The sequence below is a fragment of the Notolepis coatsorum genome (assembly GCF_963971535.1).
Source record: "Notolepis coatsorum genome assembly, chromosome: 17".
Taxonomy (NCBI): Eukaryota; Metazoa; Chordata; class Actinopteri; order Aulopiformes; family Paralepididae; genus Notolepis; species Notolepis coatsorum.
Window position 1 is genome coordinate 41,815,568 of NC_140181.1, and position 19,113 is coordinate 41,834,680.

Consider the following 19,113-nt stretch of genomic DNA (forward strand, 5'->3'; position numbering starts at 1 on the left):
ATTAAAAAACAAGGCATAAAAACATACAAAGAAAAAAAGAATAAAACACACAAAGGCATGTATAAAAAGGTTAAAACTAAGAGAATGCTTTTGTGAAGAGGTCCGTTTTTAGTCCTCTTTTAAAAGAAACAGTCTGTGGTGCTCTAGTCAGGGAGTCCTGAGAGTGGGTTTGATAAGCTACATTGATATCTAGTGAAGTAATGTAATGTGGTCATTTGTTTAGGAGCACTTTGTAAATAAACATTTGAATGTAGATATATGCTTTAATGACGCATCAAACATCGGTCTCTTTGCAAAAGAGCTCCTCTTGGTACTGCACTTTGTTTACATTTTTAGTTTTGGTCTCATATATGGGTTAGAGTTCAGTGGGGATAGGCCACACCTCAAACTCTGCCAAGAGAGGTCTGGAGAAATGCACACTATAATAAGCTATAGCTATAATATATTCATAACATTTACAGTTATATTGGTCAGCAGTCGGTGTGGTCAGCAGTAGCAACCCCTCCCCTAATCCCCACTCAACTCCAACCCATACATTTACTAAAAATGTAAACAAAGTTCAATACCAAGCAGGGCTCTGTAATGCAGAGCATTACAAACACACACACACACGCGCGCGCGCGCGCACACACACACACACACACACACACACACACACACACACCTACACACACACACACACACACACACACACACACACACACACACGTCACACACACACACACACTGTACTGTACTTTAATATTATTATTATTATTATTATTATTATTATTATTATTATTATTATTATTATTATTATTATTATTAAGTGGATTGCTAAAGTGTAAATATTGTGTAAACCTCTCACATTGGTATCCCTTATTAAGTGTTTAGACTGAATTTGACCTCCTTGGACTGAACATTTGATCTACAGTGTATGCTTACAGTAGATATAACAATAATAATAATAATAATAATAATAATAATAATAATAATAATAATAATAATAATAATAATAATAATAATAATAATAATAATAATAATAATAATAATAATAATAATAATAATAATAATAATAATAATAATAATAATAATAATAATAATAATAATAATAATAATAATAATAATAATAATAATAATAATAATAATAATAATAATTTGCCTTCAAAACTAAGATTAAAGTTACAAGTGTTTTTTGTGGAAAAACACCCCATCAGTTGGATTACCAACACAGTCTATAACACCTGTTCATTTCTCAGAGGGGCAGCTTGAGGTGATAAGGGATCAAGGGATATTTTTAGGAGACTTATCTCCAAGGTTTATTTTTCCCAGACAGTTTCCTGTTATTGCAGATGTTTTGCAACAGGCCCAGATGCCACTGAACTGAACTGAGGTCTGTTCTTGATATATAAGAGGGAGCAAGTCCCACTGACCTCTTACAGTCATCATGAAGTTTGTGATCCTGGCTTTGTTTGTTGCTGGCGGTAAGCATTAATAAGATCTGTCCAGGTAGTCAACTTCAGTGTTAGTGTTAGTACAGGTTAGCCATGTCTATGTACCTGAAGTGGGCTGTAACTTACATATTAGCCGTTACTTATAATTTCATGATATATTTCCAAAGTCTGTCTAAAGAGAAGTTGGTTCACTCTGCCTCCATCTTGATAACGGTGACTAGCAAGACTAACAAGACATGACCCCTATCTCTTTGAATGGGGAGTCATCCGTATCTAACAATCCGTCACATATTTAATAGTTTTTTTTTTACAACACAGAATGGTTCATTTGGTCTATTTAGACCAGCTTCTATGCACCACCTGCCAGTCTTTAGTTACCATAAAAACCACTCTGCGCAATTCACAGCCTTTTAGCAGAGATCACGATTCTTGTCACCTTTAACCTCAAGATTAAGTAGATAATAGTTTTACTCAACATAACATAACATTTAATAATTTCTCTAAATATGTTTGTTTTGTAGTGAAAAGTTTGTTCCTGCCATCTTTAGTGTTATGGACTTTGCCATTCAGAACAGCCACAGTGCTCTGTTTTCTCATTATATAGACTGTCTCTAATATTTCCACTTGTTAAGTCATGAAATAAAAAATTCTAAATGATTTGTTAACCATTTTGTCTTAAAGGTACTATGTGTAATATTTAATGATTTGGAATGAGGACCATGTAGTCTACACTCAAGTACACCCATGTGCACTCATTCCAAATTGTTAAATATTACACTTAGTACCTTTAAGAAAACCTTAGTTGACAACTATTATTTACAGTAGAAGCCACAGATATTTGAAGAGAAATAACCTAACTGTGCCTTTTGTTTCAGCCTACGGGTGTGGCATATCCACCTACCCCCCCACCGTCAACAGGGTGGTCGGAGGAGAAGATGTCCGTGAGCACAGCTGGCCCTGGCAGGTACCTTGTCTATTACCACACTAATGTCCACTGTCCAGGGAAGGTTATTTTCTAAATGTACAGATTACCGATCACCTGCTTAAAGAGGTGCAAGATATTTATTCGTTTGGAATGAGGACCAATGTAATGAATACTTTTATGAGGAAAACAAAACCTAGATGTGGACAGAAAAACACTCTTCCATGGATAGGAGGTGTTTTACTTCAAATGATGAGGGAGCGTGATGCGACACTGAAAGTAGCCATAAAATCAAAACTGACCACTAATAAACATAAGTTTATAGGACTGCGAAATAAGGTGGCAAGAGAAATAAGGAAAGCAAAGGCCAATTTCTTTATTAATATCATTGACCAAGCAAAGGGAAACTCCAAATTGATCTGGGAGAACTTGAATAAACTGACAGGGAAACACACTGGGAAAAAAGTGCCTAGAAATCTGTGTGAATGGCAATATTACACAGGATGGACCTCAAATTGCAACAAGTTTTAATTCCTATTTTGTAGAGTCGGTGCAGACTCTGCAACAGAGCTCCCCTACTAATCTGACTATGTCTCCAGTGGATCAAAATCAGCCTGTCTTTGAGCTGTGTGAAATCACTGTAACAAAAGTGACAACAATTATAAATTCCTTGAACTCCAAAGCCAAGGATGTGTATGGTCTAAACACTATGCTACTAAAAACTTTTAATGAATGCTTATCTGGACCAATATCAACAATCATAAATAGATCCTATAGTGAAGGCGTTTTCCCAGAAGCTATAATAACCCCCATCTACAAAGCAGGTCAATCCTCTGAGGTAGCTAACTATAGGCCAATTAGCATTTTACCTGTTATTTCCAAAATAGAAGAGAAACACATAGCAGAACAACTAACAAGTCACCTTAGCACCAGCTCTGTTGGACTGCACCCCATGCAGTTTGGTTTTAGGGCAAAACACTCAACAGAGACTGCAATCTGCTTCCTCCTGGAGAGTATTAAATCTAAGCTTGATAAGGGGGGAGTTGTTGTAGCCGCATTTTTAGATCTAAAGAAAGCCTTCGACACTGTGGATCATGGTGTCCTGCTCACCAAGCTTTCTCGGTACAACTTCTCCCCTAATACCATCACATACATGAAGTCTTATCTTGAAGGTAGAACTCAGAGAGTAAGGGCAAATGGTGAGCTATCCTCTGCCCTTAGCTGTGGTTTTGGTGTCCCCCAAGGATCTATATTGGGGCCGCTGTTGTTTAGTTTATACATTAATGATCTTCCAGCTGTATGCAATAAGTCTGACATCCAGATGTATGCAGATGATACGGTCATTTATGTCCATGCAGAAACCAAGCAGCAAGCTGCAAACAAGTTAACAGCGGTGTTGACATCGGTCACTGAATGGTTGACTAACTCATGTCTGCATTTAAACACCAAAAAGACTGTTTGCATGTTTTTTACAAAGAGGCTGATGAATACTGTCTCACCTGATGTCTATGTCAGAGGAGAAAGGTTGACAGTTGTATCCGAATATAGATACCTTGGGATAAAAATGGACTCCAATCTTACATTTAAAAAACAAATTAAATCGGTAGTAAACAATGCAAAGTTTCACTTATCAAAATTCCGTCACATCAGAAACTCTCTGTCAACAAAAGCAGCAGCACTGTATTTTAATGCCATTATTATGTCACACTTAACATACTGTCTGACTAGCTGGACACAAGCCTCCTGTACAACATTACGATCTGTACAGGTAGTTTACCATCAGGCTGTGAAAGTTCTGGACAGGAAAACAAACAGCCACCACCATTGTTATAGCATAGCAAACCAGAACCTACTGAGCTGGGACAATCTTGTCAAATTCAAAGATGCCTGCCTTACCTATAAAATCCTACATGGCTTGGCTCCTCCCCCCCTCTGTACTTTCATAAAACAGAAAGCATCTGCTGATAGATATACCAGGTCTGTAGTCAGAGGGGACTGTGTAGTCCCAAACAGGAGGTCTGCTTTTAGTCAGACAGCCTTTTCCGTGAGAGCAGCCCACACCTGGAACAGTGTGCCAACACGGCTCAGGGAGTATCAAAGTTACATCTCATTTAAAACTAACTTAAAATCATGGTTGAGAGATGGTCAAGTGTGCGACCATTTTAACTGAGGGGTTGTATTTTAATGTATTTATTTGTATGTATTTTAGTGTATTGTAAACTATACTGATTCCTACTGTGTTTTAATTATTGTACTATGTTTTTTAACTGAGGGGTTCTATTTTAATGTATTTATTTGTATGTATTTTAGTGTATTGTAACCTATACTGATTCCTACTGTGTTTTAATGATTGTACTATGTTTTAATTATTGTTGTGCTCATGTCACCTGCCCCAGAGACTACAGTTGAAAATTAGCCAACTTGGCTAAACTGGCATATTTACAGTCAAATGTTCCTTAATATGCACTGTCTCTGTATTTTAAACCAATAAATACAAAAAAAATATATAAATACAAAAATACTCAAACACATACAAATTATGTGGAATCAGCACAAAAAATACAATCCAACATCAAACTATACTTCATCATGGTCAAATAAATATCACTTATTACATGATTTTGAGCGCAATTTCAGATAGACTAGCATAAAATGTCTGGTATCTACAAATTCATCAAGTTGTCTAGATTCCAATGATACCTCTATCTTTGTTCTATAGCTTTAAAATGTTGCCACTAATGATGTTATTATTACTGATGATATCACTGCTTCCTTGTTATTGTTTACTTGTCTATTTGTAAAATGATTTTGAACAATTTCAAGGAAGCAATGATACAGTCAGTGTCACTGGCATTTGTGGAGTGAATTTAGCATTGAAAACGAAACGATACGAGGAATCCATATAGGTACCAGCCATTTTATGCTATCTTATTGCATGGCAAAAGGAAGAAATTGTGATCTGAAGCACATAATACATAGTATTTATTTTTGCCATGGTGAAGTTAGTTTTATGTTGTTATTTTTTTTTCTTTAGCTTATTCCACATTATTTGAATGAGGTTGAGTGTACATGGTTCTCATTCCAAATGAGAACATAGTCACATAGTCCCTTTAAAATTGTAATTGGTCACTGGTGTACTCAAACTAATTTTTATTTTTGATTACTTTGTCTCCAAAATCTATAGAATGTGCAGTAAAACGGGCAATTTATTCCGATGTACATTCTATAATTGAAGTATTGTTAACCATCTACACCTGTTATAAACTATTGTTTTATGACGTACAACATTCTGACAGCGTTTATAATCCTAGTATCGAATTCCCTTTTCCCATTCAAAATGTTTCATGGTAATCCAACAGGTAATGGCCTATATTGACTAAAGTATTTGTATAATGCCAGAGTACTGTTTGTCCACAGTAACCACAGCGAGTCATCTGTGTATTTGGTGTTGTCCGTGTCTCACAGGTGTCTCTGCAGTACAAGAGTGGCAACAACTTCTACCACACCTGTGGAGCCTCTCTGATCGCCAGCCAGTGGGTCATGACCGCTGCCCACTGCATCAGGTACAACCGGGTCACCAGGAAGCTGCACAAATCAGTTACTATCAAAATGGGCGTGATTTTTTTCCGTAGCCGCAGTTTGCGAAGACGCTCTCTGATTGGCTAGCCCGCGTACAGCGAAGACCCTCTCTGATTGGTTTAGCTCCGAAGGGTCTCTTCCGCCTTGTACATATATATTCTCTGCTTCGAAGTGGTTATGCTTTGGCCCTCTAAGCGTAACCCACTTCGAAAGAGGGCCAAAGCATAACCACTTCAAAGCAGAGAATATATATGTACAAGGCGGACATTTCTATCCCAGAGCCCTTCGGAGCTAAACCAATCAGAGAGGGTCTTCGCTGTACGCGGGCTGGCCAATCAGGGAGCGTCTTCGCAAACTGCGGCTACGGAAAAAAATCACGCAAGTGGTTATGCTTTGGCCCTTTTTCGAAGTGGGTTATGCTTAGAGTTATGGTTAGGGTTAGCCCTAACCCTAACCCTAACTCTAAGCATAACCCACTTCGAAAGAGGGCCAAAGCATAACCACTTCGAAGCAGAGAATATATATGTACAAGGCAGAAGAGACCCTTCGGAGCTAAACCAATCAGAGAGGGTCTTCGCTGTACGCGGGCTAGCCAATCAGAGAGCGTCTTTGCAAACTGCGGCTACGGAAAAAAATCATGCATCAAATGGTTGCCAAGCAATATCAAATTGATCATGTTTTTTGCACTTGTCCTATAATAATGTTGGTTTTTTTTTTTTTGTATCCACTTTTTCCTCATTATTATTTTTTTTTCTCCCATCCCAATTTCAGCCTCGCCAATTCTCCCTTCAATTCTCCCCTCCCCTGTCTCGAACGTTGCTAGACTATGCCTCCCACTGGTCGGCTGCAGTGAGGACCAAGCCTTGCATCACGTGTCCCCTCCGGTACATAGACAATATATTATAATATAATATACATTTTTTAAGTTTTATTGGGACGGTTGTTGAATCCCAAAATCGGCCGAAAAGGTCTCAAATGGCCCTAAGAGAAAGCCCTTTTTGTCGTAAGTCCTTGGAGAATGAGACCCATGTGCATTTCCCATAACACTAGCGTGTTCCTTTAAGAAACCAACATGTTGGGGCGGCTAAGTGGCGCAGTGGGCAAGGCGCTCGCCACTAACGCAGGAGATGCTTGGTTCGAGCCGAGGCGTTGCTACCAGCTTGGCTGGTCGTTCATACTAACACAATTGGCAGTGTTAGGGGTGGGAAAGCTGGTGGGTGGGGATTGGACGTTGTGGACAGCGACTCCTACAGGTCGGTTGGTGCGCCAGTACAGCAGAATCGGGAAGTATCGGGGGCAGCGTGAGCCTCCCACGCGTTACTCTTAGCCACTGAGAGATTGCGCTGTACAGGTGAAAAGATGCGACAGCTGCCTCCTCGTGTGCCGGAGGCGTGAATATTAAAGGCAACCAACTTGTGTTCAGCTTTTCGTTCAGCGTTTCTCTGATTGGCCACACGGCCAATCAATCAATCCACTAGCACGCGGCCTTGCGGCAAGAGAGACAAGAGAGACAAGAGAGTCGCGGCAGAGAGCCGCGCATGCGCATGAGGCTCCCCCAGGTCCTTGTGTTTGAGACAGCCATATTAGACACATAGCCATCATTTAAGATAATAGTTTCCACAGCTCCAGTTAACCTAATTTATACCGTAATGAATCATTAAAAAATATACCGTTAACTGGAATATGTTGTTTCTTTACACATATGTTGGATTATGTAATTGGGTTGTCATGACAAAACAATAAAAATCGCTACTTTACATCAGGGTGAACGCTGAACCGAGTCAAGCCGCGGGCGGCGCACTGAAGCCGGTGAATGAACAACCGCATTGCCCCGCTGGCTCTAGTTAACCTAATTTATACCGTAATGAATCATTAAAAAATATTCCGTTAACTGGAATATGTTGTTTCTTTACACATATGTTGGATTATGTAATTGGGTTGTCATGACAAAACAATCAAAATCGCTACTTTACATCAGGGTGAACGCTGAACCGAGTCAAGCCGGGGGCGGCGCACTGAAGCCGGTGAATGAACAACCGCATTGCCCCGCTGGCTCTAGTTAACCTAATTTATACCGTAATGAATCATTAAAAAATATTCCGTTAACTGGAATATGTTGTTTCTTTACACATATGTTGGATTATGTAATTGGGTTGTCATGACAAAACAATCAAAATCGCTACTTTACATCAGGGTGAACGCTGAACCGAGTCAAGCCGCGGGCGGCGCACTGAAGCCGGTGAATGAACAACCGCATTGCCCCGCTGGCTCTAGTTAACCTAATTTATACCGTAATGAATCATTAAAAAATATTCCGTTAACTGGAATATGTTGTTTCTTTACACATATGTTGGATTATGTAATTGGGTTGTCATGACAAAACAATAAAAATCGCTACTTTACATCAGGGTGAACGCTGAACCGAGTCAAGCCGCGGGCGGCGCACTGAAGCCGGTGAATGAACAACCGCATTGCCCCGCTGGCTCTAGTTAACCTAATTTATACCGTAATGAATCATTAAAAAATATTCCGTTAACTGGAATATGTTGTTTCTTTACACATATGTTGGATTATGTAATTGGGTTGTCATGACAAAACAATAAAAATCGCTACTTTACATCAGGGTGAACGTTGTTACACTGCCACCACCCACTTCAATGACAGAGCTCTCATATTTGCGAATACATAAACTATATCTTAAATTATGGCTATGTGTCTAGTCTAGTCTAGTATATATATAGTCGTAACAGTGTTTATTATTGCGAGTCCTAACAGTGTTTATTATTTCATAACTGTATGGGCTTTGTTTATACATGTACAGTGACGAGTGAATCTACCGTTGGTTGTTAAAAACGCGAAACATAATAATCAGTCAGCAGCGCTCCACGCTCCACTGCTACCACAGCCCAACACAAGTGCGTTGGAACAGCAGCCCAACACTACAGAAGTTGGTTGCCCGCGCTGCCGCGCTGCCGCGCTTGCTCTTTGGATTTCATTTGGGACGTGGGACGGCTGCGCTTGCCTGCGCGTGGGGGCGGGGGGGCGCGGCCAATCAGAGAAAAGCCGAACACAAGTTGGTTGCCTTTAATATTCACGCTGCCCGCAAGGGTCTCAAATGGCCCTAAGAGAAAGCCCTTTTTGTCATAAGTCCATTGGAGAATGAGACCCATGTCTTCAGACTGAGGCAGACAAGAAGATAGATACCAATTTCCTCTCCGTGCTTTCAGTAGAAAGCTATCCGGATGCAGGCTAGCCTAGCTTAGCACAAATTAATGGAAGTGCATATGGATCAGATAGCTACGGAAGCCCTAAGAGGCCATACATTCATACATTTTATTTACTCCGTTTTCCCGTGATAACGAGTTAATTTAATTTGTTTTCTCATGATAACGGGATAATTTTCTCGAGATCTCGAGAAAACAAAACGATAGTCTAGTGTATATTAAATCACTGCAGGAAACATCATTCAGTGTCGCAATGTCAGAGGAGCAGGTAGCCCCTTTCGTGACTGTGATGCAGGGCTAAGGAGCAGGAGGATATTGATCACCGCGTCACATATCTCTTCAATCAAGGCCTGACACAGGCTGAAATAACTTTATGCCTTGCTGTTACAGATAATATACACATTAGTGTGCGTCATCTAAGAAGACGGTTAGCAAAGGCTTCAGCTTTACCGGCGGCACAATCAAAGTGAGCTCTCAAAGAGCACCTACGAGAGGCCGAGTTGCACCCTGTATGTCCAAACCCCCCCCCTCCAAATGTACAGTTTCCTCCCCCTCGTATGTATATATTTTCTGTTAGGATCTCTGTTTAACAGTACTGTATATTTGCATATCTTGTATGTCACAAATGTAACAGTACTGTGTATACCTGTATGTCATGTACCCCCCTGAAATAAATTAATCCGTTATCACGAGAAAACGATCTTTGTTATGTCGAGATAATGAGATAAATGAATCCGTTATGACGAGAAAACGATCTTTGTTATGTCGAGATAACGAAATAATAAGTGACTTTGTTATCTCGAGATCTCGAGAAAATTATCCCGTTATCACGAGAAAACAAATTAAATTAACTCGTTATCACGGGAAAACGAGTAAAAAAAAATAAAAGAAAGTAAATAAAATGTATGAATGTATGGCCTCCTAGGGCTTCCGTAGCTAGCCCATAGCTGTTGGCCAAAAACACCTCTTCTTCTTGTCTGACTCAGAAGAAGGTGAGCTCATTTCCCATGTTGGCGTGTTCCTTTAAAATACCGTAAATCTCTATTTTGAGCATTCAGTGAGACACAAGGTTATGAGGTCGAAACCATGTGAAGTGACTGTGACAAAGCAGCTTCTAATTAGCTTCATGGTGAGCTCTAGCATAATTATAAGAATGCTAATGACTAAATTACAAGACATTATAATCCATTTTAGCTGAATGCTTGTTACTGATCATTCAATGTGGTTCTACTGATGTTGGGCTCACACTGATAATGGCGCCCAAATCTGAGCGACCCTGACACTATGTGTGTGTCTGTGTGTTTTCTATGGTGTCCCTGCAGTAGCCGTAACACCTACAAGGTCCTCCTGGGAAAGCACAATCTGGACAATAAGAACGAGGCCGGCTCCCTTGCCATCAGCCCCGCCAAAATCATCGTACACGAGAGCTGGGACTCCTACAGAATCCGGTGGGCTTGGCCATTTCCTATATCCTAGGATCAAATGTCAAGTTAGACCGCGCTCTCAAGATTCTACACTGGGTGCTGTAATCCCATTAAGTATTATATAAAAAAAGAAGCAGTGAAGCTAGACCAGCACACTCAGGTTCAAGTATTTAATGGCAGCCTGAAACAAACATGTTTCGGAATTACATATTCCTTCGTCAGTGTTATAGCTTGCTATAGGATACCATAGTGTATCTCGACAGTGTCCTTTATTGGTAACACTTTACAATAAGGGTACATTAATTTATATAAGTTTATACAGTAATATGCATTAATTAAGAGTAAACTAAATGTCTAGTAATCATTTACTAATGGTGTGCAAATTAACTAAGGCATTCATTTATATGTTCTTGAATAGTTTATAAAGATGTTAGATAATGTTGTAATTGTAAACTTGAGAATCCAAAGAAAAGTCAACTCACAATATCATCTCTGCATTGATTTGTTCAAGTGAGTTGACATTTCGGTCACAAGGACCTTCCCAAGACATATCAACCACAAAGTGACACAGTTTGTTTAAATAAATAAATTAAATTGTTATAATTGCATGATAGTCCACAGCTGTGTTGGATCACGTGCTCAACAGCTGTCAATCTCAAAGGGCTTTGATCATCAAAGTGATCAAACAGTTAGGGAGCAGGACCAATCTGTGACAACCCCCCAAACTTTACAATTAATTTACAACATTAACTAATGTCTTTATAAACAATTGAATAATATACCAATTAATACCTCAGATGACATGAACACCATTAATCAATTATTACTGGAGATTATATCATTGTTAATTAATACTTATTTCTGTATTAACTAATGTTAATTAGTGTATCCTTGTTGTTGAGTGTTACTCATTTATTCATGTATACCATGATACAAGAGATTAAGTATCTCTTTTGCAAGAGTATTATCGTTTAATATGTTAATCCAATGGCTAATCAGTCATGTAATTAAATTCCATTGTATTTTAACCTCCACTGTAATCTGTACAGTTCTCCACATAGCTTATATATTTATATTTAAAAAGTATATTTATTGTATTTAACACACTACTGTAAACTGCTAATGCTGTGATGTTTACATCCCTCCTCCAGTAATGACATCGCCCTGATCAAGCTGCCCTCTCCCATCACCCTCTCTGACACCATTTCGCACGCCTGTCTTCCCACCTCTGGCCATATCCTGCCCAACAACTCCCCCTGCTACGTCACCGGCTGGGGACGCCTCTGGAGTAAGTTAGCTAACACTGGTGGCTGGCATCGTTTGTCCTTTTCCTTTCATATCTTGAGGAATATATACAAAAAAGCATAGTCAGGTTGATTCATGTGATGACAGGGGACCTTTTCGCAGAAATAAATGCTAAATTAGAATAGTTGTCTCAGTCTGTAATAGAAAATGCCCTCTTCAAGAATAATAATAATAGCTTGGATTTATATAGCGCCTTTCAAGAAACCCAAGGATGTGGCTTTTCAGTGCTGTCCAAGGATGTAGCAGAGCAGATTTAAGCTAGGAGAGAGTTCCAGAGGGTGGGGGCCGCTACACTAAAGGCTCTGTCCTCAAAGATTTGTAGGGAATGAGCAGTTCTGCACATACTGGAATAACACTAGACTCTTTTCAATTATTGGAAATCTTTAATGAATATGTATAGTAGAATAACTACAGACATTCCGGCCTTGCAGACTCGAGGGCCTGACCACTAATATGAATGTTGGCCCTGTGCTCTTCAACAGCTGGAGGCCCCATCGCTGACATTCTGCAGCAGGCTCTCCTGCCCGTGGTCAGCCACGACAAGTGCACCAAGTCTGACTGGTGGGGCAGCCTGGTCACCAGCAGTATGGTCTGTGCCGGGGGAGACGGAAACCTGGCTAGCTGCAACGTGAGTCAGAGTGACTTCCTATTTCACTTTAACGTCTCATGGAATGAAGAAATGGAGATACCGGTTGCTAATATGTCTTTTCTAGCACTCAATTTCGACACGGTTTGATGAACAATGTTATTACCCTTAGCTGCCAGAGTTGTAGCCTACCCTTCCTGCTGACTTGTTGTACAGAACTTGTAAGTCGCTTTGGATAAAAGCAAACCTTGAAGTTTAGTGCTGCTAACAGGTTGTTGTTGTTACTTTTATCTATTTACGAGATCCAAAATATCATCTTAAACCTGCAGTCTGTGTGATTTTTTATTAGCATTTTATCTGAATATTGTCTTTTACTCTTTGTTATCACAGATGGGACAGAGATGCATCCTTGAGTGTTTCAGGACTAGAAAGGGTTCTACTGATCTGGAAGTTGCCTTCTAAAGAAAAATCAATCCAATCAGGGAAATTCTGGAGAAGGGGAATTTCCCCCCTGTGGTCAATCACAATTATGGTTAGAGGGAGGTGTGTTCAGCGATGGGTTAAAGTGGGGTGTGTCATCAGTTGTGAGCTTTCCAAGATTGATATCTCAGACGAGACGATTGATATCAACTTCATCTCTTTTTTTTAAGGATATTTTTAGGGAATTTTTTTAAGTGCATTTTATTGACAGGACAGTTCAGAAATTGGGAGAGAGAGAGATGGGGAGGACATGCAACACGTGTCCTGGGCCGGATTAGAACCCAGGACATTGCGATTATGCTACAAGCGTATACTATATACGTGGTGCGCCACCAGGGCGCCCCATATCAACTTCATCTCTGTGGGAGTGCGTCAGTTTTGGAGTTGTTTGGAAATTGTATTTCTTCACTTTTGATGGAGCTAGGCTAGCTGCTCCCTCCTGCTTCCAGTCATTGTGGTAGGCTAGCTGCTCCCTCCTGCTTCCAGTCATTGTGGTAGGCTAGGCTGGCATACACCTGGAACTTTCTCTGCAGTTACTGGACACAGAGATTAAACTGATATCAATCTTCTTGTCTGACTCTAGGGGAGATGGCAAATAAGTGTATTTCCCCAAAATGTTGGAGTGTTCCTTTAAATCAATCAGTGCGTAAAGTCGGGTTAACTCGCCAACCGTTCAGCGCCAGACCCAGGTATAGTCAGGTTTTCATCATTATTTCTTTTATTCGATATTTCCATTCATTACAGGCACACGGACTCTGGGTTAACATGGGGAATCATCCTGAGAATGCCAAAGTACAATACCAGCCGCATCCACCCAGGTGGCAGTATCGAGCACCCTTTGACACATTATATCTTGGCCTGTGCGTCGATCAAAAGTCTCCGGTCAGATTTGTCCTTGTCGGGCAAGGGTTGGCGACACGATCGACACCAATACTGGGACTCGCGATCAGATAATTGGAATATTCTTTTTGGGGTACATCCTAGTGAAGGTAAGGCCTATATGGTATCAATCCTGCTGTGATCCAACCATGACTTCACTTCGATCACAAGATATGTGTGTAACGTTACTCCACAACGTGTGCCGTTGGTGACGATCAAAGCATCAAAAAACTACCCCCCCCCACCCTTTCATGCATTCATGATGAAACATAATACCGATAATATAGATTTGATTTAGAAATAGTAGCGTGTACAGGCGAGAAACGGCAACATTTTTAGTGAAATGCACGTATTGCTGCATCGTGTCGTTTTCTGGGATTAGACAGGATTACTCTAAAACTATACTCATATTCACCACGGTATAAAACGGGAATGTATTGATGAAACAATTATTTCTTTAACACATATTGAACAATAGATAGTCGATGTCAAATGGGCCATAGTATTGTATCCATAACTATAATATAGAATATAGTTATAGCCCTGCAAACACTGCCACTTATTCCTATCTTTTAGAGCGTCGGCGTGGTAAGTACAAACGATGCTCAACTGCATGGCGTCCAAAGAGTTAAAGGTGCTATATAGATAACATTTGTATGTAAAACAATTATTATAATAATACAACCACAGAGCTTTTAGAAAAGTGCAGAATAAAAGTATTAATAATAAAAGCTTTTCCCCACCAAACATTTTTGATTAACCTCTTAAGCCTCAGATTTATATAGTCATAAATAGATCAATACAGTCCATATTAAGTAATGTTGCATTTCTTTTTCAAATGTAGCCACGAGTAAAGACCCTAACCCTATCAAAACAGCAGTCAACATGTATATTTTCAGCACTACGTTTGTTTACCAATGATTTGAAGTGTTATTAGCTAAATATGAGCTTATAAAAATCTCTGCGTATTGCACCAGAAAACGGACGATTTAGACACGAGAAGAAGCACTCATGAAATCGTTATAGTCCTAAGAAAGAGGAGACCCAGGACTTTCATTTACATTTCAATTTTGTCATTTAGCTGACGCTTTTATCCAAAGCAACTTACAAGTTTTTTTTGTTTTTTTATTTTATTTTATTATTTTATTATTATTATTGTTATTTTTTTTATCTCTCTTTTTTTAGTCGTTATGCCAATTCCCCCTCTCCCCTACCTGGTTGTTGTGCGCATGTTCCCCCTACTGGTCGGTACAAGGGAACCCTGAAATCTACCACATGCTTCCTCCGACAATGCGGAGACAGCCAGCAGCTCTCTTTTCACCTGACAGCGAGGACTCTCATTGGTGAAGTGTAACGCGTGGGAGGTCACACTGCCTTCACCACTTCCTGCCTTTCGCTGAGCAGGCGCCCAGACCTGACCTGTAGGCGTCGTTGTCCACAACGCCAGATTCCCACCCACGGCTTCCCTCCCGCTAACTCAGCCAAACGAGTTAGTATGACTATCGGCCCAAGCCACAGGCAATGCTGACTCCGGGAGTCGAGACCGCAGCCTCTTGCATTGGTGACGAGCGCAATCTCTGCTACGCCACCCGACCGCCCCCGCAACTTACAAGTTTTGTACAACAAGACAGCAGAAGGCATGAGACATGACGCGGCTTTCGATGGACATCAAAATTTCATAAAACTACACTACCCAGCACACACCAGCTGCCGGTAACAGAAGTCCAACCATATTTCACGTAATAATTTTATGTGATTTTCGTGTTTATATCTCACGGGTCAAACAAACCTCAACGTTATTGCCATAAGGCACCCGTTACAGGGCAAAGACCGCAAATGAAATCTTTTTGTATAATGTCCATGCCCTGCCATTTTTCACCAGAGTGCGACACGGTTTTTTTGTAGATGTTCACAGAAAGGTAAAGAAACAATATACGTTGTATTTTATGGCAATAACGTTCAGGTTTGTTTGACCCATGATATACTCATGAAAATAACGTAAATAATAACACACTAATAACACTTAATATCATTGGTAAACAAACGTAGTGCTGAAAATATACACTTTGACTGCTGTTTTGATAGGGTTAGGGTCTTTACTCTTGGCTACATTTGAAAAGGAAACGCAACATTAATTAATACGGTGTCACTGTATTGATCTATTTATGACGTGAAATAAATCTCAACCCGGTACTGGGCCAATCGGGCTTAAGGGGTTAAGAGGTTAACATTTTAATAGTTTTGGCTGGTCCAAAATGAATGTTGTTGTTTACATGTTGCGTGCATATATCCCCTCCCTACTTCCCATTTCCCCCACGTGGAACGCACAGATTGGATAAATGACATGCTGGTGCTGAATTGATTGATTGATTGAAAAGTTTATTAACAGATTGCAGAATGGGTACAGTACAGTACAGCTCAATACATACAATTGTTAAGGGGATGCAGACCAGAGAAAGACTTTCGACTTGTTTACATCAGGGTCCCCCATTTTCAATTCATCATAACATATATGACATACATGACATACAGATAGACAGTACTGCTACATCTATACATTTATGACATATCAGATTTGCAAATACAGTACTGTTTGTGATACAAAAGTGTCCAGAAAAGGAGTGTATATACATTTGGCATAGAAACTGTACATTGGAGGAGGTTGGTTGGGTGGGGTGGGGTTGGGTGGGTTGGGTGAGGGCTGTACATTGGAGGTGGGGGGGGGGGGGGGGGGGTTGGGAAGGGGACACACACACATTTTACACTGTACATTTGAATATTGACAAAGCCTTACTTGGTCATTTACTGTACAACTAGGTTAGGACATTTGTAGGGGCCAGTTTCGAATTGCAGTCTCACGTAGGTGTTTTTTGAGAGTGTTTTTGAAGGTGGGTAGTGATTCACATTCCTTTACAGCTTTAGGCAGGGCGTTCCACATTGATGTGGCATAATTGCGAAACGTGTTTAGTCCCTTGTTTGATCCGAATCTGGGTTTTACATGATTTGTGGAGCTCCCTCTGGTGTTGTGATCGTGGTATTCACTGACCTTTGGGAAGTATTTTGACATGTACATGGGTACCTTGGTCGCGTAGTGTATCTTGTAGACCAGGCCCATTGCAAGTTGCTGTACTCTGTCGTCTACTCTAAGCCATCCTAGGTTGTCAAAGTGGGCAGGGGTGAGGTGGGTTCTAGGAGTCAGGTCAAGTAGTAGTCTGACTAGCTTGTTTTGAGATGTTTGTAATTTGTTTTTTAGTGCCTTTGAGGTGCTTTGGTACCATGAGGTGCAAGCATAGTCGTAGTACCCTATGTTGCTCTAGTCTCTAGTGCAACATAGTGGCTGAATGTTAATTATAGCACAATATAAGTATTGTCTACATTGTCTCTAAACTGCATTACTCTTTGTTTTGTTTGTCCCGGTAGGGAGACTCTGGTGGCCCCCTGAACTGTCAGAACGCAGATGGCAGCTGGGACGTCCATGGAGTGGTGAGCTTCGGTTCCAGCATGGGCTGCAACTACTACAAGAAGCCATCCGTCTTCACCCGCGTCAGCGCCTACATCACCTGGATCAACAACGTAAGTGGGCGTGGCTCTTATAGGGATATTTCACTTTTGTATAACTCGTCAAAAATACCTCTATTTAAAGTAATCTACAAGTAAAATAAAATAAAAAAATTTACTATTATGCACTCTGCTACTAAGGAATCTACCTTGCCTATACTACTATGCTAATATGCACTTACAGTACGTCTGTAGCACTCAAGTTCAACACTGTTTGACAAACAATGTCACTTACCCTTAGCTGCCAGAGTTGTACCCTTCCTGCTGACGTGTTGTACAGAACTTGTTAGTCGCTTTGGATAAAAGTGTCAGCAAAATGACTAAATGTAAATGTAAGTAAGCTAACGACCACCGCTGTCATCAACACTGCCATTCCTCCCAGGTGTAAGGCTCCTCCATTCATTTTGAGGATCATAACTAAATATCTGATGTCCAAAGTACATGTACCTGCTGAAACTTGAGTAGTTCTGCTGAAGTGAAATATCTATTTATTGTAGGTGAGATGTATTAACCCATGCCTGAAAACTATTATTATTTTCAGGTAATGTCTTTGTTAGAAGATTGTGTGTTTAAAACAATCACTTTGGCGAAAAAATAGGAGACTTTCATTTTGGGAGAAATTAAGGGTATGTTTAGAGTGGCTCATTGCTGCTATCTAGTGGTAAAGTAAATTATTGCAGCTTCAACTTGACCTAATATCATTTGTTTCTTTATAATTTCTCTCTTGCAGGTCATGATGAACAACTAAGAGGTGGATCGGCATCTATCCTACTTGATTGTTGTACTTTAATATTACAATGAAATAAAGACTACAAATTACTGTGTTCTCCTCATTCTTTTCAAAACCCCCAATTGTTATGAAAAACAATAAACAAAATAGCCTATCTCTATATTATACGGAGTATAATATCCACACTGGTTAGACAATAAATCACACCAAAAGATATCCATCGGTAATGTTGTGAAGATATATGGCATGGCGGGGGTTAACAGCTCCTGGGTCCAGTAGTTCATATGAATATAAAAGTCCTATAATCTGCCCATGAGTTGCAGAGTCACTTCCAACACTGGCAGGAGATCCAACCAGTAAAATGGGAAAATAATCTGTAATCTGTAATAATCTGTAAAATACAGTATATGAAGAAGAAATACAGCAATAATCCAAAGGTTTGTCTCGAAAGGTTTACAAGGCACTCTTACACTTCCAGGCACTCTTATACTTCCAGGCACTCTTACACTTCCAGGCACTCTTATACTTCTAGGCACTCTTACACTTCCAGGCACTCTTACACTTCCAGGCACTCTTACACTTCCAGGCACTCTTATACTTCCACGCACTCTTACACTTCCAGGCACTCTTACACTTCCAGGACCTCTTATACTTCCAGGCACTCTTACACTTCCAGGCACTCTTACACTTCCAGGACCTCTTATACTTCCAGGCACTCTTACACTTCCAGGCACTCTTACACTTACAAGCCTGAGCTGAGGGGTGCAAGTGTGAGCTGAATGTTGAGAAGGCTTGTACCAGATGGATATCACTGTGTCAGCACAGAGATCATGTAGTAATACCAGTCAGTCTATATAATTAGGAATGAGGAGACATATCACTCTGGTAGTTTTGAATGGGGAAATGTAATGTGATGTGATTTCATGTTGAGTAGAATTACTGCATTTTGAGTGGTAGCCATGGTAACTAAGGATTCTGGCAGAAACCACTGGA

The 19,113-nt window shown here is 40.2% G+C and overlaps 1 protein-coding gene across 1 annotated transcript; it reads left to right on the top strand.

The window, feature by feature from the left end:
- Nucleotides 1–1,426: 1,426 nt before the first annotated feature.
- On the top strand, nt 1,427–18,138 carry LOC311244025 (chymotrypsin-like elastase family member 2A; the record flags this gene model as incomplete). The annotated part of the gene is made up of 8 exons (XM_084333434.1): nt 1,427–1,463; nt 2,309–2,397; nt 5,821–5,918; nt 10,481–10,606; nt 11,734–11,870; nt 12,370–12,515; nt 17,253–17,405; nt 18,121–18,138. 8 exons carry the CDS (start codon nt 1,427–1,429, stop codon nt 18,136–18,138), a joined length of 804 nt encoding a protein of 267 aa, XP_084189560.1.
- Between the last annotated feature and the right edge of the window lie 975 nt (nt 18,139–19,113).